Raw genomic sequence first — 26,046 nt, forward strand, 5'->3', positions numbered from 1 at the left:
GCAGCAGCCCCTTTTCTCTTTACCAGCAGTAACTGGATGGGGAATGATTTGCTCAGAGCAATGCAATGACAAGAAAAGAGCCCCTGAATGAAAGTTTTTCCCAACCTGAGAGTCCTCCTAGATGCCACTTTTTTTTTAAGTCAACTAGTGGCCAGTTTTGAAGATATTATCCCTTTAGCATCTCTCCCATGAGTCTTCCTCCTCCCCATTCTCCTTTCTGTTGCAGCATTGTTCTGGGGCATAGAGACCTGGCCTCATCTGCTTATATATTCCTGGTTTGGAGCAAATCTTGTTTTCTGCTCATTGATAGTCCTTCAAGCCAACTTTATGCAAAACCAGGGAAGTGGCCTCTGCATGGGCAAGTGTCTAAATTAAGCATTTCAACCTTCATAAAATGATGTCACCCTAACCCCACTCCACCCTTCTAGGCTGGCTTAAATTTAAGAATATTTGCACTTAAATCCAACTAAGAATATTTGCACCCCAGAAATTTCAAGAGATTATAAGTTTGGACTTACTGCTGATCGATACATTTCAAAACTTCCAATAAAAGAAATAGTACTTACAGAGAGTTGTACAAAGTATAGAATATTCTTTACTTTTTCCTTGTCTCAAGCCAAGCCATCGGATCTGCATCTTCGGTTGGAATCACCTTGAGTCCCTCTGGAATTCTTTTACATCACTACTTCAGCATTATTCCACTGGGCATCATTGTAGGAAATTGTTAGAAGCAATATTAGGTCTCTTATTTTTGTATTTATCATTAGAGTATTGTTGAGGACACTGCTCACTACATTGTAAATTACTTGTTGATGAAAATCCACCAGATAATTTTCTCTCAGGTCTGCTTACTAGGAAAGTTTTTGCTGCTCAGTTTTTTGGGTTTTTTTCCCACGATCTTGGCTCACTGAAACCTCCACCTCCTGGGTTCAAGAAATTCTCCTGCCTCAGCCTCCCAAGTAGCTGGCATTACAGGCATCTGCCACCAAGCCCGGCTAATTTTTGTATTTTCAGTAGAGAGGGGGTTTCACCATGTTGGCCAGGCTGGTCTCGAACTCCTGACCTCAGGTGATCCGCCTGCCTCGGCCTCCCAAAGTGCTGGGATTACAGGCGTGAGCCACTGCACCCGGTTTCTTCTTTTTTTTTTTCTATTCCCATTAGGTCATAAGTTTTTGCTACACATAAGCAAGTCTGCTATAGACACATTGTGTTAAGGACACCATGAATTATATACAACTTGTGCTTTCCTCATTGCAATGATTGCTAGGAAGTTCAGAGTCAAACTTATATATGTCAAGGAACTGTTCAGGATTTTTCTAAATGGAGTTGGTGAACTAACTTTGTCCATGATTTCATCTCGCTCTCTCTCCTTTTTTGCCCTCATTTTATCTTCACAGTGATTTTGACTTTATTTAGTTCTCATCTTTTATGTATTTGTGGAATCCACCTTAAGTCCTCTTGAAAACAAGATGGGATTGAGTAGCAGTGAATACGAATAATAAAAACAGCTGTGGGGAGTGAGGTATAAGCGCCAGGAGTTGGGGTTGGGGAGGGAGAGTTTTGGCTGATTCAGCTCCTTGGGAGTCACAGGCCTGGATGAGGGGCATGACATGGAGGACATGCCCTGAGTGAGGGTGTGTGGTGAGAAAGCAGCTGAGGACGGGTTCTGTGGACAGCTTTATAACAGATGGAGGAGATGACAGTGAAAGGCCTGCAGCAAGGCTGGAGGAAAGCCCGAAAGAGGACGGGCTGGGAAGCAGGAGAATATAGGTTCTTCCCTTTTGAAGTATTTTAAACAAGCCCATCATGTTTCTATTCTGCCCTTTTCCTCATAAAATCAACAAGAGGAATTGCACAGTTGAAAGACTTAATTGAGCATAGTTTATTTGGCTTGGCAGGCTTCTATGATTTTTTTTTCCTCTCCTGAACTAAAAAAAAAAAAAAAAGAAGGCTACCCACAGAGAGAGAAGCTTTTCTGTTTCCACCTAAAGTTCACTTCCCACATTCCCAGCAGCCTTGGCAGACCCCTGTCAGTCTGGTCTATGGCGAGAGTAAGCGAGCCTTCCTGCACTTCCAGTCTGAGAGCACGCCCTGGTCTACCAGCGGATCCCCCGGGGAGCCAGGGCCCCAGCCTCTCCGAGCTCCTGTGGCCGAAGGTGACGTCAACACCCACTGCGCGCCTTCCGAGCGGCAGCGAGGCGGAAGTGGATTTCTGTAGAGAGGCACCTGGACTCATAATTTAGTGTACTTTCACTGCCTCCCCCACTTGGCAATCAAAACCGGAGATGCTTTTGAGCTTTCTTTTGTGCTGCCCGGAGAGGAGATGGGCTTATTGTGCCAACGGGCAATTATTTCATATCGCTCTACAGAGCACAAGCTGCAGCTGTCTTGGAGCAGGAGCTTTGCAAGGTGGATTCAAAGTGTCTCGTCTCACCAGGCATCCAGGAAGAGGCTTCAAACACCCTGCGGGAATACTTAGTGAGCAACTTTCTAGACACATCAGCCTCAGTGAATCACAACTAGTCAGTCTCCCTGTCTCAGTATCTTCAGGTGTGCATATACCTGCTAGAGGTTGTCCAGGGTGGGGACAGTGTATTAGAGGAACACGAACAATCGGCTGAGGAAATGAAAGAAGAACTGAATTTTATAAAGCATATTCAAAGGCATGACCCATTTTAATCTTCACAGCCACATTATCAGCCAGGCATTATTCATCTCAGTTTGCAGATGAGGAAACCAAGGCTCGGGATATTAAAGTGACTTGTTAAGGAACATGCAGCTGGTTATGACAAAGATAGAGCCCAAACTCAGGTCTAACTATGTTAGTTCTGGGCTGTCTTATAGATTTTTTTCCCCCCCGGAAAGAGATTGAGAACCCTTAAATAAAGATGTTAGTTGCTTAAGTACAATTCATACCATGAGCCTTAGTCTCTCCCTTCAGGAACAATCTATATGGTTTATCAGCTCAGGGCAGCCTTCCTCCTCTCCCAGCATGTTACTTTCATCTTCTTGTTCTGACTTTTCTCTAACTGGCTTTCATTGTCTTTTTTATGAAACTAAAAACATCCTGCAGTCCCTTTGAACCTGTTCCATGACAGAGGAGAGCTCTGTGGCTTGGCGGGGGAACAGTTAAGCAGAGCAGAGAAACAATGCCACCATCAAATATCACTCAAGGTCTCATTAATAAGGGTTGTTTTCCAGACCCGACAGGACCAAAAAGCAGGGTTGCATTTGTGTTATTTCTGCTCCCTTAGCTTCTCTACAAGTTTGATGCCATGGAAATAATTGAGGAAGACCTAAAAACCAGGTGCTCCGGCTTTGTGTGACTTTGAACACTGGCAAGGTCTCTGGAGTTTTTTTCCCTCTTATTGATAAAAGAATCAGTCAGGAAGAGGTTCAAGATCCTCTTCTAGCGCCAACAGTCATCTGTATGGAAGAAACCAATATTTTTACCTCTGCTTTTGACTTATCAGTGGGGTTGACCTGCAATTTCTGAATATGCCAAATGGGAATATGGGGAAAATCATATGAAAGAATAGTCTATTCTTTTAGAGGTGGTCTTTCAGCCTGAATCAGGAGAATAACGTCATTTCTTTTTCCATTACTTTCTGAGGAAGGAAAAGATGTTCACTCTTGTAACTCTAGTGCCTAAAACAGTGCTTGGACATAGCGTGTGTTCAACAAATATTACTTGACTTAATGAATTAATAAAATAAACTTAAATATCCAAGAAATCCAATATTTCTTAAAATTCAAGACTCTAATTAATATTTGAAAATCTTTGTGTTTTTGTCCATGTGCTAAGTACATGTCTGTGATACTCCATGGTCCCCATACCCCACCCTCCAATTGAGTTTCCATATGACCTGAGGTCTCTTTGGCATATTCAGATCTTGCTAGAATTTAAGGCTGTGTTAGTTAACAAAAATATAATAACTTGAAGCATGAGGAAAAGTCTCATCAGAGACACAAACAGACAATGCACAGGAAAAGAAGTGAGAATTACACTTAACCCTGGGAAAAGATGCTCAACATCATTCACTTATAAGTGCAAATTGAAACTACACTAAGATACAATTTCCCACCAGTAAGATTGGCAAAAATCCAAAATTTGGACCACATACTTTATTGGTGAGGCTAGGGTGAAACAAACACTCTTCTACATTGTTGGTAGGAATAAAAGATGGCATCATGATGATGGAGGGGAATAGGGGGAAATTTAGCAAAATTATATGTGCATCTACCATTTGACTCGGCAATCATACTGAAATTTATCTTTTAGAAATCTAGATTTTAGAACACTATCCCAAAGCCACAGTAGCAAAAATATGATAAGATGTATGTATAAGGTACTGTTACAGCATTATTTGTAATAACAAAAGACTGGCATCAGTCAGAATCGATAGCACAATAGTTAAATAAACAATGCTTCAGCCACATAATGATACACTGCAGTGTAAAATGGGGATTATCTCTATACAGTAAGTGATCTCTAGGGTATATTGTTAAATGAAAAAAGCAAAGTGAAGAAAAATATGTGTAGTAAGCTACCATTTACATATAAAAGAAAGAGTAGAACCTATCTACCTATCTCTGTAGGTGTGCATTTGCTTACATTATAAAAACCAATAAGGGAATAAAAACTATTTTTAAATAGCTGTATAGAAGAGGAGAGGGAGGAATATCTTTGAATGTTCCAAAGATTTGTCTTTAGAAACATAAATTATTTTTTAATTGTAAAACAAAATTAAATAAATACATAATCCCCCAAAGCAAAAATAAAATGTGATTATATTTGTGTAGCCAGTAAACACCATTATGAAACAAAGAAAAATAATTTCAAATGACTTTATTTTATTTTATATTTTTTCATGTCAGATGGGTAATGTGCCCATGCTGTAATAAGGTTCGAGGGTGGCACATCTCACACATGCACATGCAAACTCAATCATCACACTTAAGCTACAAAAGCAACCTCGAGTGACTTTTTTTTTTTTTTTTTTTTTTTTTGAGAGCATGTATCTGATCTTGGCTCACTGGAGCCTCCACCTCCTGGGCTCAAGCAATCCTCCCACCTCAGCCTTCCAAATAGCTTAGACCACAGGTGCGTGCCACCATGCTCAGCTAAGTTTTTTAGCTTTTTGTAGACACGATCTCTCACTATATTGCCCAGACTGGTGTCAAACTCCTGGTCTCAAATGATCTTCCCGCCTTGGCCTCCTGAAGTACTGGGATTACAGGAATAAGCCACCACGCCCAGCCTTCACGTGACTTTAAAACAGCAATTTGACCATATATTCCCATTGAGATCAATCCTAAGGACAAAAAGAACAACAAACATAAAAACAAAACCTTGAACTGTTCTCAGTAGTCATACTGTTGGTGGTAGAGTTGGTATTGCTATTTTGAGACTACTGTGTTGTAGGATAAAGAAAAGTGATTATTTGGTTTCATTGAGAACTATGTATTTTTGGTGTGGTTGAAAGGAGATATAGATGCAAGATTGATAAGTTTAAGTAGGAACCTGTAGACCTGTATTTCATTTGGAATATCTGTATGAAATCATGATGTTTTTGATCTTAAAAACATATTTTCTAGTTCTGCCTGCTGAAGAAATCCAGACAGAGTTTCTGACTGTAGTCAGGGATCCCCAAGACCAAACTTAGGTTCAGTGATTCTCTAGAAAAACTGGCAGAACTCAGCAAATCTGCTGTACTCATGGTTACAGTCCATTACAATGAAAAGATACAGATTAAAATCAGCAATGGAAAAACGCACATAGGGCAGATTGCGAGAAAGACAAGATACAAGCTTCCATTTTTCCTGTCCCAGTGGAGTCATATGGACAGCCTTAATTTTTCCCAGCAATGATGTGTAGCAGCGCATACAAGGTAGTGCCAACCACAGAAGCCTTTTTTTTTTTTTTTAAATCTGGGGTTAGTGATGTGGGCATGAATTTCCAAAGGTCAACTGATACTGCATGGCCCAAGGCATCTATCAAAAATCACATTGTTAGCATAGACTACCTGGTATGGTACTATAGACTACCTTCCAAGGTCCTAAAGAAACAGACATTCTTACCAGGAAAGACATCCCAAGGCCTTCAAAGTTATCTCCCAGGAGTTGGTCAAGGGCTAAACTTTCTGTGGAATGTACAGGGTTTGGGCAACCCATGCCTGCTGAGTTAATCCTTTGCTGCAAACTGACAGCAAGGCACCACTAGTACACAGATTGTGGTAAATACCATTGCCGACAAACAAAAATAGGGCTTTTTGGAGAAATGGCTGAATCCAGGTCTAGGGAAGGTGAGCCTAGAATATATTCAACTCAAACAACTCAACAGGAAAAAAACAAATAACTTCATTAAGTTTTTTGTGAGCAAAGGACGTGAATAGACGTTTCTAAAAAGAAAACATACAAACAGCCAACAGGTATATGAAGAAAATGTCCAACATCACTAACAATCAGAGAAGTATAGATCAAAACCACAATGAGTTATCATCGTACCCCAGTTAGAATGGCTATTAAAAAGGAAAAATATAAAGGAATAAGGAAGCTATCAAGGATTATTAGAATTGTGTCACTAGGACTCAGATGTCAATCTAAATAAGTTTCCACTGGCCAAAAGACAGGATGACTTAAGCAATGATAATAAAGATAATTATTACAGTAAAAACTTTAAAACCACATATCCATTTTTATAATGATACTAAAATAACCACAACAACTCATTGGTCCCCTTTGGAAGATGCTAGGAATAACCCACATTATTAATTTAAAAATAGGTAAATAAAACATTTGTTCTCTCTTTCTTAAATGACTAGAAAAACCAGATATTTGATATGGTGTGTTGGCAGAGGGGCTTCTCTTTGCAAAAGTATTTCCACTGAAAAGAAAAAGAAAAAGAGAATGGGATAGAATTATATTATCGTTATGTTTCAAAACCTACTGAAGTAGTGGATTTGGACAATGATCATCACCCTCAAAAAAGAAAACAACAGAGACTGTCCCTCCTATTAGAAATACAAACACCACCTGTAAAGGCCTGAGGTGGGGGAAAAATGTGACCAAGTATCTAGATGTAATTACCAGTTCATAAGTGACACAGGCCAGAGGAAAACATGTTAAATGATCTTTTAGGGCAGCCATGCAGTCAGCAAAATCAAGACTATAGGAAACTACAGTATAACTAAGGAAAATTACAGAGCTTGTTTTATCACAAAATTTTTTAAGTTTGCAGAAAATAAAGGGGAAACCTGCAGAATAAAAGAGACATATCAATAAATTAGAATATATGATACTTATTTGTATCTCAATCCAAACTATCAAAGTGTAAAACAAAAAGCAAAATCAAAATCATTTCTAAGACAAGTGACAAAATGTGAAGACTGACTACTGAATAATATTAAGGCACTATTATAAATTGATTTTAGGTGTGTACTGAGATTGCCTGATTTTTTGGGTTTGTTTTTGTTCTTTTTAGTCCTTATCTTTCGAAGGCACAGACTGAAATCCTTATAAATTAAAATAATATGTTTGAAATTTGCTTCAAAATAATCTGGTGGGAGGTATAGGGAATGGGTGGGGGTATAGGTGAAACAAAATTTGCCATACTTGTATTGATAGCTGGTTAATCAGGGTGAGAGGTACACTAGATTCTTTATATGTTTTCTCTCCTTTTGTATGTTTGAAACTTTCTATAATAAAAAGTTAAACCAACAAAAACAACAATAAAAACAAAAGCCCTATATCAAATAACAAGATGGCCCCAGCATTTTGATTGAAAAAAAGAATAGGGAATCTCCCTTCCTTCCTTCCTTCCTTCCTCCGTCCCTCCCTCCCTTCCTTCCACAAATATTTATCCATTATCTACTCTGTTCCAGGCAATGTAAAAACAGCAGTGAACAGCTATAGTAACCAAAACAGCATGGTATTGGTATAAAAATAGACACACAGACAAATGGAACAGAATGGAGAACTGAGAAATAAAGCCATGTATTTACAGCCAACTGACCTTTTACAAAGCCAACAAGAACTTACATTGGAGAAAGGATACTCTCTTCAATAAACTGTGCTGGTAAAATTAGCCACATGCAGAAGAATGAAACTGGACTCCTAGCTCTCACCATATACAAAAATCAATTCAAAATGGATTAAAGCCTTAAACATAAGACCTGAAACTATAAAAATACTAGAAGAAAACCTAGAGTAAACTCTAGGACATTGGTCTATGCAAAGAATTTATGACTAAGACCTCAAAAGCACAGGCAACAAAACCAAAAATAGACAAATGGGACCTAATTAAACTAAAAACTTTTTGCCCAGCAAAATATATAATAAACAGAGTGAAGGGACAACTTGTTGAATGGGAGAAAATGTTTGCAAACTACCCATCTGACAGGGTACTAATATCCAGAATATAAAAAGAACTCAAACAACTCAACAGAAAAAACAACTCCATTAAAAAGCAAGCAAAGAATGTGAATAGCTATTTCTTAAAATAAGGCATACAAATGCTCAACAGGTATATGAAAAAAATGTTCAACATCATTATCAGAGAAATGCAAATCAAAACCACAATGAGATATCATCATACCCCATACCCCTTTTTATAATGGCTACTATTAAAATGACAAAAAATAATGGATGCTGCTGAGTATGTGGAGAAAAGGGAATTCTTACACATTGTTGGTGGGAATGTAAACTAATACAGCCACTATGGAAAACAGCATGGAGATTTCTCAGAAAACTGAAAATAGATTGACCCAGCAATCCCACTACTGGGTACCTACCCAAAGGAAAAGAAATCAATATATCAAGGAGATACCTGCACTCACATGTTTATTGCAGCACTATTTACAATAGCAAAGATATGAAATCAACCTAAGTGTCCATCAGCAGATGAATGGATGAGGAAAATGTGGTATATATACATGATGGAGTACTATTCGGCCATAAAAAAGAATGAAATCATGTCATGTACAGAACACTGATGGAACTGGAGGTCATTACCTTAAGTGAAATAAACCAGACACAAAAAGACAAATATCACATATTCTCACTTAAATGTGGGAGCTAAAATATTTGATTATGTGGAGACAGAGAATAGAAAGATAACAGGAAGGGTGAGTTGAGGGTAGGCAAAGTTGAAGAGAAGTGGGCTAAAGCACACAAGTGTACACTTATATAGAAATAATAAATTTAATGTTTGATAGCAGAGTAGGAAGACTATAGTTAATAAAAACGTATTATACTCAGGTGATGGACACCCTAAATACCTTGACTTGGTCATTACGCATTATATATATGTAATAAAATTTCACATGTATGCCATAAATTTGTCCAAATTAAAAAAAAAGCAGTGAACAAAGAGAAAGACAAATTTCTTTTCCCTGTGGTGGGAAAAGGTAATCCTAAAAAAAATGAATGAGTAAAACAAAGTATGTCCAATGCTTATAACTACAATGGTGGATAATAAATCAGGCCAGGGGGCTACAGAATGTGGATAACTGCTATTTTGAAGAAGGGGTCAAGACCTCATTGAGAAGGTGACATTTGGGTCAACACCTGAGGAAGGTGAGGAGAGAGGTATGCAGATATCTACAGGAAGAGCATTCTGGGCAGATGAACCACCTAGGGCAAAGGCCTTGAGGCAGAAGTGTGCTTGGAGTATTTAAGGAAGAGTAAGGAGGACAGTGTGGCTGCAGCAGACGGAGCAGAGGTGTGTGGGAAGCAAGGCCAGGGAGATAGTGCAGGGTCTTAGCGGCTACAGAAAGGACTTTGACTTTGAACTTTGACATGACTTAAGATGAAGAACCAGTACAGGTTTGTTTGTTTTTAAGCAGCTTTATTGAAGTATGCATTAATTTCCTGGAGCCGCCAAATAAATTGCCATCAATGTGTAGCTTAAAACCGTAGAAATTTATTCTTTCACAGTTCTGGCAGCAATAAGTCTGAAATTGGGATATCTGGAAGCTGAGCTCTGGGGAACTATAAAATTTTGAGAAAGGGAGATAATGAAAGAGCAGCTAAGACTGAGGAGCAACCAATAAGGCAAGAGAGAACCAAGAGGATGCGTGGTCCTAGAAGCCAAGTGAAGAAACTGTTTCAACCGTGTCTACAAAATATTGCTTATAGGTCAATTAAGTTGAGGACTGAGACTTGGACCATTCGATTTAGCAATGTGGAAGTCACTGGTGGCCTTGATAAGAGTAATTACAGTTAAGTGACATGGACAAATGCCTGATTGAGTTCAAGAGACAATGGGAGGAGAGAAATTGAGGACAGGAAGAAAAGATAATTCTTTTGAGAAGCTTTGCTCTAAAAGGGAGCCAATAATGAAGCAGTAGACAGAGAGGGGCTCAAGCGTTATTTTTATTTTTAATGAGAGAACTAATTGTACAGTGATGGGAATGATCCAATTGGGAGGGAACCATTAATGATGCCAAAGAGGGGAGAACTGCTGGTTCAACACTCTGAGTCTGGGATAAGATTTAGAGAAGAGGAGAGTTATTGGCCTTAAGAGGAGCACCAACAAGTTATTCATTCTAACAGGCAGGGTTGAGGATGGAGTGGGGGACACAGCATATGGTGGTGAGAGCTTATGGAAGTTCTCTTCCTCAGTGAAGTGTGAAGCTAAAAGTGAGGATGGGAAGGAGATGTCGGCATTTTAAGGAAAGAAGAGAAGGTATGAAAGAGTCATCTAAAAGAAGAGTTAGCGAGTGAGTGGACTAGGAAAAGAAAAGCATGACTTGAGAGGCAGTGGATGAGGGAAATGCAGTAGTGTTAAGGGCCTCATTGAGGGTGGTGGTCATGAATTCACAGTGAGACCAGGTAGCATGGCAGTGTGCTTTTCTTCAGTGTTATTCAGATGTGTAGGTGTTGGTGTGAAGTAGGCAGAGAGTTGTGTTTAGCAAGGCTTTAGATTGTGCCACACAATTATTTAGTAAGGGAAGTGGGAATGTATACCAGGGAGTGATCATAACACCTGATTGTGGACTTTGAACATGGTAAGGGTCAAAATGTGAACAAAAGCATTGTATGACACAGGAAAAAATATGATTAAATTAATGGGTTGTAGGTCCCATTAAACCTACAAGTTCAAAAATAGGAGAATTGTTTAACTTGGGGTGCCAGAATTTATGAGCTAAAAATGGAGGTGGTGAGCAGAGAGTATAATGTTGAAATGGAAGGTGTGGAATTGTGATATTGGTATATGTCTAAGAAAGTGGACAGTAGAAGCAGGGTGAAGGGCAAATTCCTGAGGAGAGGATGTCAAAGAACCAAGACATCTGATCCACGAGAAGATCATCTCATGGAGACTGAACTCTCCAAGAACTAAGGCAGAAGTAGTGTTGGAGAGTGTGACAGAGCTCAGAGCTAAAATAATCAAAGAATGAGTGGGAGTGATCTGGTGGAGTAGATGACAGCAACAATGAGGAAGAGTGGTGACATAACTTGAACCTGACCTTCCCCTGAAGTAAGTCATAAGACCCTCATGTGAGAGGTGCCCTTCCTGTACCTGGAGGAAAAGGAAAGGAACATCCTTATCTCTGAAGATCAAGAGATGCCAAAAAGCATACGAACAGGCAGGCCCCGCTAAGTTTCTCCCAGTTCATTACCATTAGACCATACCAATTCATCCTATCGTATTTCTCCATGACTATCCATTCTTTATGAAATCTATGAAAAAAACACTTAGGTTTAATTGTTTATTCAAGTCTTTATTTATTTATCAAGGCTCCCATGTCACATAGAACTTATAAATGTGTATGCTTTTCTCTTGTTAATCTGTTTTTGTTACAGGATCTCAGCCATGAACCTAAGATGGGTAGAAGGACAGATATCCTCCCCACATCACATAACAATTTCCATTTTTTCAAAGAAGGAATAAAGAATATATGACTGTATGCTTGATTGTTATAGTTCTATAGGTGTATAATACTTTGGAAAAATACCCAACAACTGGTCACATTGATGTCCTGGGGAAAGGAATTAAGTACATGGGGACAATGGTGTCATCCCTAGGGGTTACCATGTATCCCTGGTAACTTTTGAATTTGAGCTACATACATACAATGCCAATTACAAATAGTAATAGTGATATTAATTTAAAAGGATGTCTTTTTGTTTTCAAGTTGAGGAGACAAAATATACATACACTTCTTATTATAAAATGGAAAGTGTTTAGTGTCCTAAGAGAGGCAGAGATGAGATTGCATTCCAGACTTGGCTAGAAAGTCAGGGCTGGTGGAAATTTAGGTACAAGTGTGAGTTTGTATTTTGTTTAAATATACTTCAATGGAACTGGAATGAATGCCCCAGTCTCCAAGTTCAGGTCATGTTCAGCAGTGCTTTAGCCTCCAACAAGTTTTTTGGGTAAAAGCAGGTGCCAGAAAATATGTAAAGTTCCATAAGGGTGCTGCTAGCATCTGGTAAAAGTCAAGGGTTTAATATTACTAGTTAAAAGCTTTTTAAACACTCATCACCTTCTTTTGTGATCTGTTCCAGTGTTGAAGTAGCTGTGCTTAACACCATTGTGTGCCAGCGGAAGACAGAAAATGCATGTTATTTTTAGCAAAGTCTAGTGCAAATGGTGGATGCTCTTTGGACTCTGCTGGCAGATTTGATTCTTAGCTCCTGGAAAGCCAAATTTATTTAAATTGCCATCCTTGTCTGTCGTCTCAAAGAGTGAAATGAACTTTTCCAGTTCCTCAAACTGTGATGTGGTGGGTGAATAAAATCCCAAGGTGGCATCCAACTAGGACTGGATTGAACGTTTCTTTCTTTTTTCTTTTTTTTTTTTTTTTAAAGCTAAGTAAGGACACAGAGTTTCAGCTCAGCAGCTGATAAAGACAACTGATTTACTGGAAAAGCACACAGAACTCTTCCACCTTTATTTTCTAAAACAGGAAAATTCTCAGGCAACTCATTAACTCTAGCTCTTCCCAAATCAACTGTCTTAAAGATTAAGATACCCTAACTTGAGAGAAAGAAAACTCTATACTTCCATATTTTACTGCCCAAGTCACCAAAAAGCCTCTCATAAAATTTCTCTTTATTATTAATTAAAGAGACAGGGTCTTACTATGTTGCCCAGACTGGACTCGGACTCCTGGGCTCAAGCAATCCTCCTGAGTAGCTGGGACTACAGGTGAGCACCACTTTCCTTCCTTGAATCTATTAATATGGTAAATAACATTTATAGATTTTTGAATGCTAAATCATCTTGCTCTCCTGAAGAAACTCAACTTGGACATGACTTTTTTAATATATGAAACACTCTATTCCTTGTAAGTTTAGAATTCAGCTGTTAAACTCTGTGGCTTTGGCATTTTTATTCTTTAGAATACTTTAAACTATTGTTTCAATTTCTCTGTTTCAGGAAATATAGGCTTTCTTTCTTCCTGAGACACTTCCAGTGAATTATATTTTTCTGGGAATTTGTTTCCAATTCATCCAAGTTCCCAAATTTATTGGTATGGAAAGTTCATATTATTATTTTATGTCCTTAACCCCTGCTGGTCTGAACTTAATGTCCCCTTTTGGAACATAATGTTGTTTGCGCCTTCCCTCTTTTTGCTTGGTTTATCTCACCAGAGTTTTATCTATTTTAATATTTTTCAAAGAGCCAACTTGGGCTTTGTTGAACCTATTATATCTTTTCTATTTCATTGATGCTTTCTTTTTATTATCACCTTCCTTCTATATTTAATGGGCTTATTCTTTTTCTAACTTCTTAAGTTGGTATTTAATTGTTGAATTTTCAGCCCTTCTTTACTTGTAATATAAGTATTTTATCAATACTTCTATATTCTAATATGTAGTGTTTGATTATTGTACAGTTGTTATGAAGAATTTTTACTATCATTTAGTCATAAGAAGGTTTTAGAATCCATTATTTCTTTCAGACTTACAGGTTTTAAATGTTATAAAAAATTTTATTGATAGATGAATAGTGGAGAAAGAACATGACTGTATGTCAACTTCTTGAAATTTATTGAGATTTAATTTATGGTTTGGTCCATTATCGTTTTTTGAAAAAGTTCCATGTCTATATGAAATGAATGTGATTGACAAATTGTCCATTAGATCAAATTTGTTAGTTTAAAATTTCAAATATTCCATATATTTACTGGGTTTTGGTATGCTTGACTTATCAATAATAGACTTGTGTTTAAATCTTTTGGCATGATGATGGATTTGTCTGTTTTTCCTTGTATTCTATTAGTTTTCATTTTGCATTTGTTGAAATTATTATAATAGGTGTATAAAAGGAAAAATCATTGAATTAACCAGGAAATATAAAAATGTTGAGTATTTTATATTTCCTGGTTAATGCAATGATTTTTATACTAAAAACTCTTTTATTTGATATTAATATAATTATGACAGGGTTGGTATTTCTCTGTTTATCTATTTTTAAACTTTTATTTTAGGTTCAGTATATATATTTTTTATCCTTTTTCTTTTTTCTTTTCTTTCTTTTTTCTTTTTTTAAAGACTGAGTCTTGCACTGTTGCCCAGCCTGGAGTGCAGTGGTGCTATCGCAGCTCACTGCAACCTCTGCCTCCTAGGTTCAAGTGATTCTCCTTGTCTCAGCCTCCTAAGTATCTGGGATTACAGGCACCTGCCATCACGCCCAGCTCATTTTTTTTGTATTTTTACTAGAGACGGGTTTCACTATGTTGCCCAGGCTGGTCTCAAACTCCTGACCTCGTGATCCTCCTGCCTCAGCCTCCCAAAGTGCTGGGATTACAGGGGTGAACCACTGCGCCCAGCCTATCCTTTTATTTTTCATCTTTCCGTAGCAATTAGCTTCAGGTGTAAATCTTATAAGCAGCATGTTACTGGATTTTTAAAAACTAAGAATGGCAAACTTTTAACTGGTGAGTTTAGTCCATTTATATTTATTTTAAGTATTGATATGTTGCATTAGATTTTACCATTTTACTTTATACTATTTTCCTTGTTCCCCAACCCCATATTTTTCTTTTTTTTCCCTTGCCTCCAGAGGTATGAGTTAATTTTATTGTTGTTGATTGCATTTTTCCGTATTCCAATTGTTTTCTATTGGTTTGGAATTATTTACTTTATTTATATTCTCTTAATGGCTACCTCTGAAATTTTGCCACACCTATTTGACTTAATATCAAGTGTAAAATAATACATTAATTTCTTAATAAAACATTCAATAACTTAGAATACCTTAATTTCATTTAACTCTCCTTCAGACTTACATGTTATTATAGATCCAGTATTTTAGTCCCATCCTTTTATAACCTCACGAGTTAATAAATATACTAAGAATTACAATTTTTATACAAACAATATTTGTCTAGATTTTCACGTTTGCCATTTTATGTCCTTGCTATCTCATCATGCATCTCAGACTGTCCTTCTAGGATAACTTCAGAAGTCCTTTATTATTAGTTCAATTGGTGGCAACAGATTTTTAAATGTATAAATGTATTTATTTGATCCTCTTTTTTCAAAGATAATTTATTGGGTACCCAATTCTAGTTTGATAATGATTTTCTCTCAACATTTTGGAGATATTATTTCACATCTCCTGACTGCCTTTGCTGCTGCCAGAGTTTTCTGTCATTGTCCCTTTGTAGGTGATATTTTTCCATGGCTGCTTTTGAAGTCTACTCTGGTGTTCATGAATTTTCCCTTCAATATCTTTGGGATAGGTTTTTATATTTATCTTGAGGATTCATGTTTTTCATTATTTCTTACAATTTTCAGCCATTATCTCTTTAAATATAGCCTCTCATCCATCTCTCTATTCTTAAACCTCATCTTTTTCCTTCATATCTCTTAACATCTCTTTCTTATGTTCCATTCCAGTCTCTTTTTTCTATGTTTCTTCAGAACTATTTTCCAACGCAGTAATTTTCTTTTCAGTTGTGATTAACTTCCCATTGTGGGTTTTTTCACTTCAACAATTCTAATTTGTTTTTTGTTTGTTTGTTTGTTTTTTCAGTGTGATTTTCTTTTTTTTTTATTTTTTTAGTATTTATTGATCATTCTTGGGTGTTTCTCGGAGAGGGGGATTTGGCAGGGTCATAGGACAATAGCGGAGGGAAGGTCAGCAGATAAACATGTGAACAAGGGTCTCTGGTTTTCCTAGACAGAGGACCCGGCGCCTTCCGCAGTGTTTGTGTCCCTGGGTACTTGAGATTAGGCAGTGGGGATGACTCTTAACGAGCATGCTGCCTTCAAGCATCTGTTTAACAAAGCACATCTTGCACCGCCCTTAATCCATTTAACCCTGAGTGGACACAGCACATGTTTCAATGTTTCAGAGAGCACGGGGTTGGGGGTAAGGTTATAGATTAACAGCATTCCAAGGCAGAATTTTTCTTAGTACAGAACAAAATGGAGTCTCCCATGTCTACTTCTTTCTACACAGACACAGTAACAATCTGATCTCTCTTTCTTTTCCCCACATTTCCCCCTTTTCTATTCGACAAAACCGCCATGGTCATCATGGCCCGTTCTCAATGAGCTGTTGGGTACACCTCCTAGATGGGGTGGCGGCCGGGCAGAGGGGCTCCTCACTTCCCAGATGGGGCGGCCGGGCAGAGGCGCCCCCCACCTCCCAGACGGGGCAGTGGCCGGGTGGGGGCTGACCCCCACCTCCCTCCCGGATGGGGTGGCTGGCAGGGCGGGGGCTGCCCCCCACCTCCCGGACGGGGCGGCTGCCGGGTGGAGGGGCTCCTCACTTCTCAGACGGGGCGGCCGGGCAGAGACGCTCCTCATCTCCCAGATGGGGTGGCGGTCGGGCAGAGACACTCCTCAGTTCCCAGACGGGGTCGCGGCCGGGCAGAGGCGCTCCTCACATCCCAGACGGGGCTGCCGGGCAGAGGGGTCCTCACATCCCAGACGATGGGCGGCCAGGCAGAGATGCTCCTCACTTCTCAGACGGGGTGGCGGCGGGGCAGAGGCTGTAATCTCGGCACTTTGGGAGGCCAAGGCAGGCGGCTGGGAGGTGGAGGTTGTAGCGAGCCGAGATCACGCCACTGCACTCCAGCCTGGGCGACATTGAGCACTGAGTGAGCGAGACTCCGTCTGCAATCCCGGCACCTCGGGAGGCCGAGGCACGCAGATCACTCGCGGTCAGGAGTTGGAGACCAGCCTGGCCAACACAGCAAAACCCCGTCTCCACGAAAAAATGCAAAAACCAGTCAGGTGTGGCGGCGCGCGCCTGCAATCCCAGGCACTCTGCAGGCTGAGGCAGGAGAATCAGGCAGGGAGGTTGCAGTGAGCCAAGATGGCGGCAGTACAGTCCAGCCTCGGCTTTCACAACTTTGGTGGCATCAGAGGGAGACCGGGGAGACGGGAGAGGGGGAGGGGGAGGGGAAGGGGGAGGGGGAGGGAGTAATTTGTTTTATTTCTGGAAGTTCCTTTTGTTTCTTGTTCTTCAAAAATACATCTGCTTGCTCTTCTTTGTGAATGAGTCTTTTATGTAAACATTTCATGCATAGCTCTTTTATTTTCTACGTCTGACAATTTCAGTATCTGCAGTGGGTAACTGTTACTTGCTGATTCTACTCTCACAGTGTGTCACCTCTTTTAAGGCTTTGTTTAATGAGCTTACTGCTTGATTTTGATCTGTAGGAATCCTGGGAAACGAAAATGGACAAACATTTCTTAAGAGAGAATTGTTACCTGTTTCTGACAGTGTCCAAGGGTTGCCACCAACCTGATACAATTTCACCTCCCTGAGAGGCAGAAGTCTTAGGCTCAGGCTCTCTACTTTGCTGCTGACCCTAGGCTCAGACTAATGATAGCAGTGCTATTTGCACCTACCCCCAACTCCCAGGCCATCCCTTCCCAACTTCTAAGCTTCCTTAAAATTCCTTCAGTCCATCTACAGGGGTCAAAATGAGGCAGACATGCTTAGAGAGATGACCACTCACTCAAAAGAGGTCTACTTGAACTAGTGTACTGCTTCTAGGAGCACAACTCCCATATCCTCTTTAATCTCATTGTCATGAGTGAAGAGTCACAGAAACTCCTAGTCTGCTAACAATCGTAACCTTCCCATCCCTATCTGCTTTGACTCCACCAGGACCAACTTTCTTATGTTCTTTATCCTTGTTTATATCAGTTACTACAAGAACTACCAGACTCCTAAGTCACTGCTCATCTCCCACACCCAAATCTCCCTAAGGTTCTGTACATCTCTACTGCAGCCTCTTCTCCTCACCAATTCCTGAACCCTTCTACCATACCCCCTACAACTTATGGTTCATTATCAGCAAAACTGCTTTAATTTCAACCATTTTTCTTTCTTTTCTTTTCTTTTTTTTTTTTTTTTTTGTTGTTGTTGAAACACAGACTCACTTTATCGCCCAGGCTGGAGTGCAGTGGTGCAATCTCAGCTCATTGTAGCCTCAACCTCCCAGGCTCAAGTGATCCTCCTACCTTAGTCTCCCCAGTAGCTGGGACTACAGGCACATGCCACCATGCCTGACTAATTATGTATTTTTTGCCATGTTGTCCAGGCTGGTCTTGAACTCCCGAGCTCAAGTGATCCGCCTGCCTCAGACTCCCAAAGTGCTGGGATTCCTGGCGTGAGCCGCCGTGCCCAGCCTCAAGCATTCTTCTGATTTCTCCCTTCGTTTCCTTGCTAAAACTTAAATCTGGCTCTTTCCTGAGAGCAGTATTCCCTTGTAGCCTTCTCAAGTACTGGCTATTTTTCTTTCTCATACCTCTGTTACCACTGGGCCTGGAGGTGAGATAGTGCCTCCTTGTTTCTCACTGTTACTGTCTATCTTCCTTCTCTCTAAAACTCTCAGCTTTGATTTTCATGTCATCAGATTTTAACACCTATCACCCTCATTTTGATGTCACCTATCAACCCCTGGGTTAACCCCACCTCCACCCTCCATTTTCTCAATAATTTTGGCTCCTGGGATACTACCACTCTCTCCAAGTCTTAATTACTGGTAATTTCAATGTACATGGAGATGATTCTTCCAACATCCTGACCTCTCATTTCTTTAGAAAAAAAATTTTTTTTTTATTTCCATAGGTTATTGGGAGAAGGTGGTGTTTGGTTACATGAGTAAATTCTTTAGTGGTGATCTGTGAGATTTTGGCGCACCCATCACCCGAGCAGAATATACTGCACACAGTTTGTAGTCTTTTATCTATCACCCCCTTCCCACCCTTTCCCCCTGACTCCCCAAAGTGCATTGTGTCATTCTTACACCTTTGCATCCTCACAGCTTAGCTCCCACTTATTAGTGAGAACATATGATGTTTGGTTTTCCATTCCTGAGTTACTTCACTTAGAACAGTAGTCTCCAATCTCATCCAAGTCACTGCAAATGCCATTATTAATTCATTCCTTTTTATGGCTGAGTATTCCATTGTATATATATACACCACAGTTTCTTTATCCACTTGTTGATTATGGGCATTTGGGTTAGTTCCACATTTTTGCAACTGTGAATTATGCTGCTATAAACATGAGTGTGCAAGTATCTTTTTTGTATAATGACTTCTTTTCCTCTGAGTAGAAACCCAGTAGTGGGATTGCTGGATCAAGTGGTAGTTCTACTTTTAGTTCTTTAAGGAATCTCCACACTGTTTTCCATAGTGGTTGTACTAGTTTACATTCCCACCAGCAGTGTAGAAGTGTTCCCTGTTCACTGCATCCACGCCAACATCTATTATTTTTTGGTGTTTTGATTATGGCCATTCTTGCAGGAGTAAGGTGGTATATAACATTATGGTTTTGATTTGTATTTCCCTGATCATTAGTGATGTTGAGCATTTTTTCATATATTTGTTGGCCATTTGTATATCTTCTTTTGAGAATTGTCTATTCATGTCCTTAGACCACTTTTTGATGGGATTTTTTTTCTTGCTTATTTGAGTTTGTTGTAGATTCTGGAAATTAGTCCTTTGTCAGATGTATAGATTGTGAAGATTTTCTCCCACTCTGTGTTTACTCTGCTGACTGTTCCTTTTGCCATGCAAAAGCTCTTTAGTTTAATTCCCAGCTATTTATCTTTGTTTTTATTGCATTTGCTTTTGGGTTCTTGGTCATGAAATCCTTGCCTAAGCCAGTATCTGGAAGGGTTTTTCCAATGCTCTCTTCTAGAATTTTTATAGTTTCAGGTCTTAGATTTAAGTCCTTGATCCATCTTGAGTTGATTTTTGTAAAAAGTGAGAGATGAGGATCCAGTTTAATTCCCCTACATGTGGCTTGCCAATTATCCCAGCACCATTTGTTGAATAGGGTGTCCTTTTCCCACTTTACGTTTTTGTTTGCTTTGTCAAAGGTCAGTTGGCTGTAAGTATTTGGGTTTATTTCTGGATTCTCTATTCTGTTTCACTGCTGACTTCTCAGTTCCTTAAACGCCTCTCCTCCAACCATCTTGTTCTCTACCTCCCTCAGGAACTCATTCATAAAACAATACCCAGGTTATCTCACTGTCATTAACTGTGACCTTCTATAATCTTAATTTCACGCATTGCACTCTCTGACCACCAACCTCCTGTCTTTCTAGCTCACTCCTCCTGGTACCACAAAATCTCTATCTATCCTTCAATCTTACCTCCAATTCATTGATCTAGTCATCTTGATAATTTATTCATCTTCCTACCCAGTCTATATTTTTTACTGAGGTAAAATAGACATACGCAATTTACCATCTTTACCATAAGTGTACAGTTCAGTGGTAATAGATACATTTATATTCCTTTTGCTCCTTCATGTCCCCCATGCCCTTCCCCTTCCTGGCCTATGGTAACCACAAATCTACTATCTTCATCAGATCTGCTTTTTTAGTTTCCACGAGTGGGAACATGCAGTATTTGTCTGTGTTTGGCTTATTTCACTTAATGGCCTCCAGTTCCATTCATGTTGCTGCAAATTACATGATTTCATTCTCTTTTATGGCTGAATAATATCCATTGTGTAGATATACCACTTCTTGTTTACTCATTTATCAGTTCATGGCTATTTGGGTTGTATCCATTTTGGGGCTATTACAAGTAATGCTGCTATGAACAGTCATGTGCAAGTTTCTGTAGAAACATGCACAGAAATGGAGTTGCTGGATCATATGGTCACTCTGTATTGAATTTTTTTAGGAATTGCCAAATTGTTTTCCATAGCAGCTGTACCATTTATATTCCCACCAGCAATGTATGAGGGTTCCAGTTTCTTTACATCCTTACCAACACTTATTTTCCTTTTTTTGATGATAGTCATCCTAGTTAGTATGTAGTATCTTTTTTGTTTTGATATGCATATGCTAATGATTAATGATGTTGCACATCTTTTTGTATGCTTATTGGCCATTTCATTTGTATTTCTTCTTTGGAACAGATATTTGAAATACCTTTTCAAATCTTTTGCCTATTTAGAAACCGGGTCGTCTTTTTTATTGTTAAGAGTTCTTTATTACTCTGTATACTAGACCTTTATCAGATAAATGATTTGTAAATACTTTCTCCCATTCTGTGTGTTGTCTTTTTCACTTTCTTGATAGTGTCTTTTAACACACAAGTCTGCTTTTTAGGACTTAGTTTTGATATATTCCAAATTATTTTTTCTTGTTTGTTCTTTTGGTGTCCTATTAAGAGACTGTTTCCTCATCTAAGGTCATGAAGATTTACACTTGTATTTTCTTCCTCTAACAGTTGTATAATTTTAGCTCTTACATTAGGTCTTTAATCCATTTTGAACTAATTTTTGTGTTAGGTAGGGTCCCTGTCTTAGTCCATTTGTACTGCTATAACAAAATACGTGAGACTGAATAATTTATAAAGAACTGAAATTTATTTCCCATGGTTCTAGAGATTGGGAAATTCAAGATGAAGGTGGTGGCAGAATTGGTATCTGGTGAGGGCTGCTCTCTGCTTCCAAGATGGCACGTTGTTGCTGCATCCTTTGGAGGGAACACTGTGTCCCCACATGGTGGAAGGGACAGAAGAACAAGAGTGTGCTTCCTTCAACCTTGAGCCTTTTTACAAGGGTGCTGATCCATTCATGAAGGCTCTGCTTGAAGGCCTCCAAAAGGCTACACCTCTTAATACTGTAGCACTGGGGATTAAGTTTCAACATGAATTTTGAAGGGACATCATCATTCAAACCATAGCATATCTAAATTCATTATTTTGCATGTGGATATCCAGTTGCCCTAGAACCATCTGTTTTAAAGACTATTCTTCCCTCCATTGAATGGTCTTGGCACAGATACATGAGTTTATTTCTGGAATAGACTCTCAATTCTATTCCAATGATTTACATACATCTCTCCTCATACTTAAGACCACTTTTATTAATGCACTGTAATTGTTTACTTCCCCCATTAAACTGAGTTCCTTGAGATCAGGAGCCACATTTTTATTCATCTTAGTATTTTTAACTCAGCATTTAACAGACTCTCAAAACATGTTCACTGAACAAATCAAACTAACCACTTAGTTTTGAGGAAAAGAATGGGAATGGAGTCTACAATAAAGATGGTTCCCTTTCCCATGTAGTACTTTACCTTATGAAGTGGCTTTGAAATTCTGACATCCCTTCTCCGTTACTCAAATTGGCAATTATTGATTCTAACATGTAGTGAACACCTTCTCATATAGAAATATGGGCACCACAAAGTTTGCAATTGAGAAAAAGAGATGTCATGAACCAAAATAGCTGTAATTAAAAACAGTTCAATGTTATAATAAAAAGGAAATACTACTGGAGTTAGAGGGGGCAGAAATCAGTCAACCAGGATATCCATGAGTATACCAATCACTCACCTAGTCTTCCTGAAGGGCAATTAATACTTCAAATTCAATGCCAAAAGGTTTTTTTTTTAAAGAGGAGACAGGGTTTGAATTTCACTAATAATATGGTTTGGGAATTTTGATTATCTTTGAAGGGAAAGACCAGCTGTTCTCTTAAAATAAATCCCTGGGGCCTATTGAATTGTTTTCATTATTTGACATATACCTCAAAAGTACAACCAATACTATTATTTAAATTAAAAAATTAACTTGAACAATTCACAGAGGACTGAATTCAGGTGACAGAGAACAAAACTTAGGCATCTGAAGTCATGAGTCTGAATATTTTAGACCTTCCTCATCTTCTCCATCCAATTATTAATAAGCTGAGTTTTTCAAAGTTATTATTAGTTTTGTAGAGGCAGGGTCTTGCCCTGTTACCCAGGCTAGAGTGCAATGGCATGATCACAGCTCAATGCAGCCTTGAACTCCTGGGCTAAAGTGATCCTCCTACCTCAGCCTCCCTAGCAGCTAGGACTACAGGCATGCACCAACATGCCTGGCTAACTTTTTAACTTGTTGTAGAGCTGGGGTTTTGCTATTATGCCTCAGCTGGTCTCAAACTCCTGTCCTCAAGTGATCCTGCTGCCTCAGCTTCCCAAACTGGTGGGATTAGAGGTGTGAGCCACCACCCTCTGAAGAAGTTGATTTTTAAGAAAGACACAATGGTTTCAAAGCTCAGATATGAAGTTTTTAAAGAAAAATATACTACTAGAAAATATAACATATAAATTTAGTCTATGAATTGTTCTCATTCAAAGATCTGGTATCAGAAACAGATGAATGCGAGATGGAGGACAGTATAGTGCATTAGGAACATGATCTATACAAAAGGTCAGCCAATTAAAAAAAAAGGAACATGGTCTTTGGAGTCAGACTGACTTGGAATAACAACAGTTCCTTCAGTTAGGAGCTATGTGACCTGAGCATTTTTTGGTCTCTAACATGTATCGCCTCCTTCAGAGTGGTAATAAGGATTTAATAAGATGACACATATAAAACGTCCACAAGGTAGGTACTCAACAGTTAGTAAAGGAAAATATGGGTATTAATAAAAACCAGAGGCCCAGGACAGTCATTCTCCGTAATCAGAGGGACCAGAGTTTGGAGTCAGACAGACTTAAACCAAATTGTTGCCTTTGTCAATGTCATGTGTGGTCTTGGCTTGTGGTTTAAAGTAAAAGGGGTTACCATACCTGTTTTACTCATCCTAGGTTATATATTACCCCAGGTTGAGAACATAAGCCAGTTTAAGTCAGTCACAGAGTGAACACCTGACTCAATATAATACCTGCTTGCTTTGCAGTCCAATGGATGAGAAATTCATTCAATATCTAGCCATGTGATGTGATTTAGGGTAAATCACTTAACCTTTCTAATTTTGCCTTCTCATCTTTCAAGTGCCTTCTTTTGCCAAAGTAAGTATATTTCAAAAACTTTTTAAGGTAGCAAAATTCTGTGTTTGTTAAAGGCTAATTTTCTTAGTTATTTTCAATAAAGACAGCCTGCAGGTCTCCAGTGTAAGGTTCCCATTTCATGACAGGAAGAAACAGATTAACACTATTTTAGAACCTTTCATAACAGATATTCAATACCTTTATTATCAGGAGAAAGAATTATCAATCTATAACATTCCCAAAAGTACAACTCTAAAAATGTCAGTTTTGTTCATACAGGACTCCAAACTTTAATGATATACCCATCATACAGCCAGGAAGCAGAACAATCCCTCAAGAAAAAAAGCACAAATGCCAAGATGCTCTCCAACCACAATTTTTTTAAATCTATGAAACAATTTCCTTACAAATTAAGTAGTTTTTATAGTAGTGACATTTGTCATTGATGTGACCTGTTTAATATGACTGTAATGAGAAGGAAGTTGGGCCTGTTATTGTTTTCAGAAATTGAAAAGAGTACCATCATTAAGATAAGGAAGAGAAAGATTTGTATCCATCTTTTTGGGACATGTAAGGTGAGAGTGAAGTGTCACAGTTGGAGAATTTGTGGATATTGCTGGAAGAATTGGAGATGCTCTCTAGTAAGCGGGTAATTCCTCTTCCCCGAACGCTGCTGTTTTGGCCTGAAATTTTTGCCCCAGATGGGTAGTCACCTAGGATATTGAAAATACAAGAAAAGAGATATAGCAATTTTATAATTTTATTACAAAGAGATGCCTCAATTAACTGACTCATCCTACTGTAGGCCTTTCACTAAGCCATAATTCAATAGAAAAATGTTTTTGTTTTTAGCCCAGGAAACTTTTAATTGAAGTTCTTTAGGCACCACTTGAAATTTCATGTCACTAGCTTTTAAAGTTTCTCACCCCACAAAAGATACCATTAAAATCAAAACTATAAAGCTATTGCTGCTACAAGAAAAACAGGTTTTCTTTTAAATGCCCTAACAAATTCTGAGAAGTTACAATGTATCCAAGTGACCCAAAAATGTACACATCTAAATTGTTTAAGGTGCTAATGCCAAAGAAAACCCTCAATTCAACAAGCTTCTTATATCCTAAAGCTAATTTAGATATCACTGTTTAAATACCACACCTGGGATCTTAGTAATAGGCTCTAACATCCTTTAGGTGCATTTTTGTAAAATATAAGTTGCTTACCAATGGGTGTGTTTGATCTTTGTTCCTCATTAGAAGAGTTGAAATGAGAGAATCCTGAACTCCCGACCCTTAGCTTCTGTAAGTAACAGGAAAATACCAGGGGGAAAAATGTTTATTTCTTATCCATTACTGGATGGTCTGTCTTCAATTTCATATTACTCCTTAAAAATGCAAACTAACACTCAAATACTTTTCCAATGTCTTATCAATTTTTGCTGCAAAGGGGGAGAGAATAGGATAGACTTTGGAGGGAGATGACGAATTACAGGGCAAAAAAGGGTTTGCCTTTTTTTTTTTAAAGTGAGATTATAGCACGTTTGCTGATAATGAATTAGAACAGAGGGAATCCCTGATGATACAGGAGGGGAAAATTACTGAAGCCATGTCCTTGAGTGGTAAGGGAAGGAAATCTAATATACAAGCAGACAGATTGGTTTTAGATAGGAACACAGAAAATTCATTCATTAAAATAGGAGTAAAGCAGAGGATATGGTAGATGCACGTAGATGAGTGGTAGGAATATGTAGAAAATCTCTCCCAACTGTTTCTATTTTCTCAGAGAAGTAGGAGGCAAAGGAATCAGCTAGAGCAAAGGTGAGGGAAGAGATGATGAAATCTGA

General features: G+C 38.7%; 1 protein-coding gene and 1 non-coding gene across 6 annotated transcripts in view; both read right to left on the bottom strand.

Annotated features, from left to right (window-relative positions):
* Window positions 1–4,872: 4,872 nt before the first annotated feature.
* Window positions 4,873–4,974, bottom strand: LOC115932425 (small nucleolar RNA U13). Its single transcript, XR_004068708.1, has one exon. It is a non-coding gene; the product is annotated as a small nucleolar RNA U13 (small nucleolar RNA).
* Window positions 4,975–24,471: 19,497 nt separating this feature from the next.
* MAEL (maelstrom spermatogenic transposon silencer) overlaps window positions 24,472–26,046 on the bottom strand; it is a 46,905-nt gene continuing 45,330 nt past the window's right edge. For all 5 annotated transcript variants that reach the window (XM_055365051.2, XM_055365059.2, XM_019026181.4 and 2 more), the window contains 2 exons: window positions 25,427–25,502; window positions 24,472–24,919 (listed from right to left, as the gene is read on the bottom strand). In XM_055365051.2, coding sequence (XP_055221026.2) covers window positions 24,732–24,919; window positions 25,427–25,502 — 264 coding nt within the window. In that variant the 3' untranslated portion in view covers window positions 24,472–24,731. The remainder of the gene's footprint in view (window positions 24,920–25,426; window positions 25,503–26,046) is intronic.

This window comes from Gorilla gorilla, chromosome 1 (assembly GCF_029281585.2).
Source record: "Gorilla gorilla gorilla isolate KB3781 chromosome 1, NHGRI_mGorGor1-v2.1_pri, whole genome shotgun sequence".
Taxonomy (NCBI): domain Eukaryota; kingdom Metazoa; phylum Chordata; class Mammalia; order Primates; family Hominidae; genus Gorilla; species Gorilla gorilla.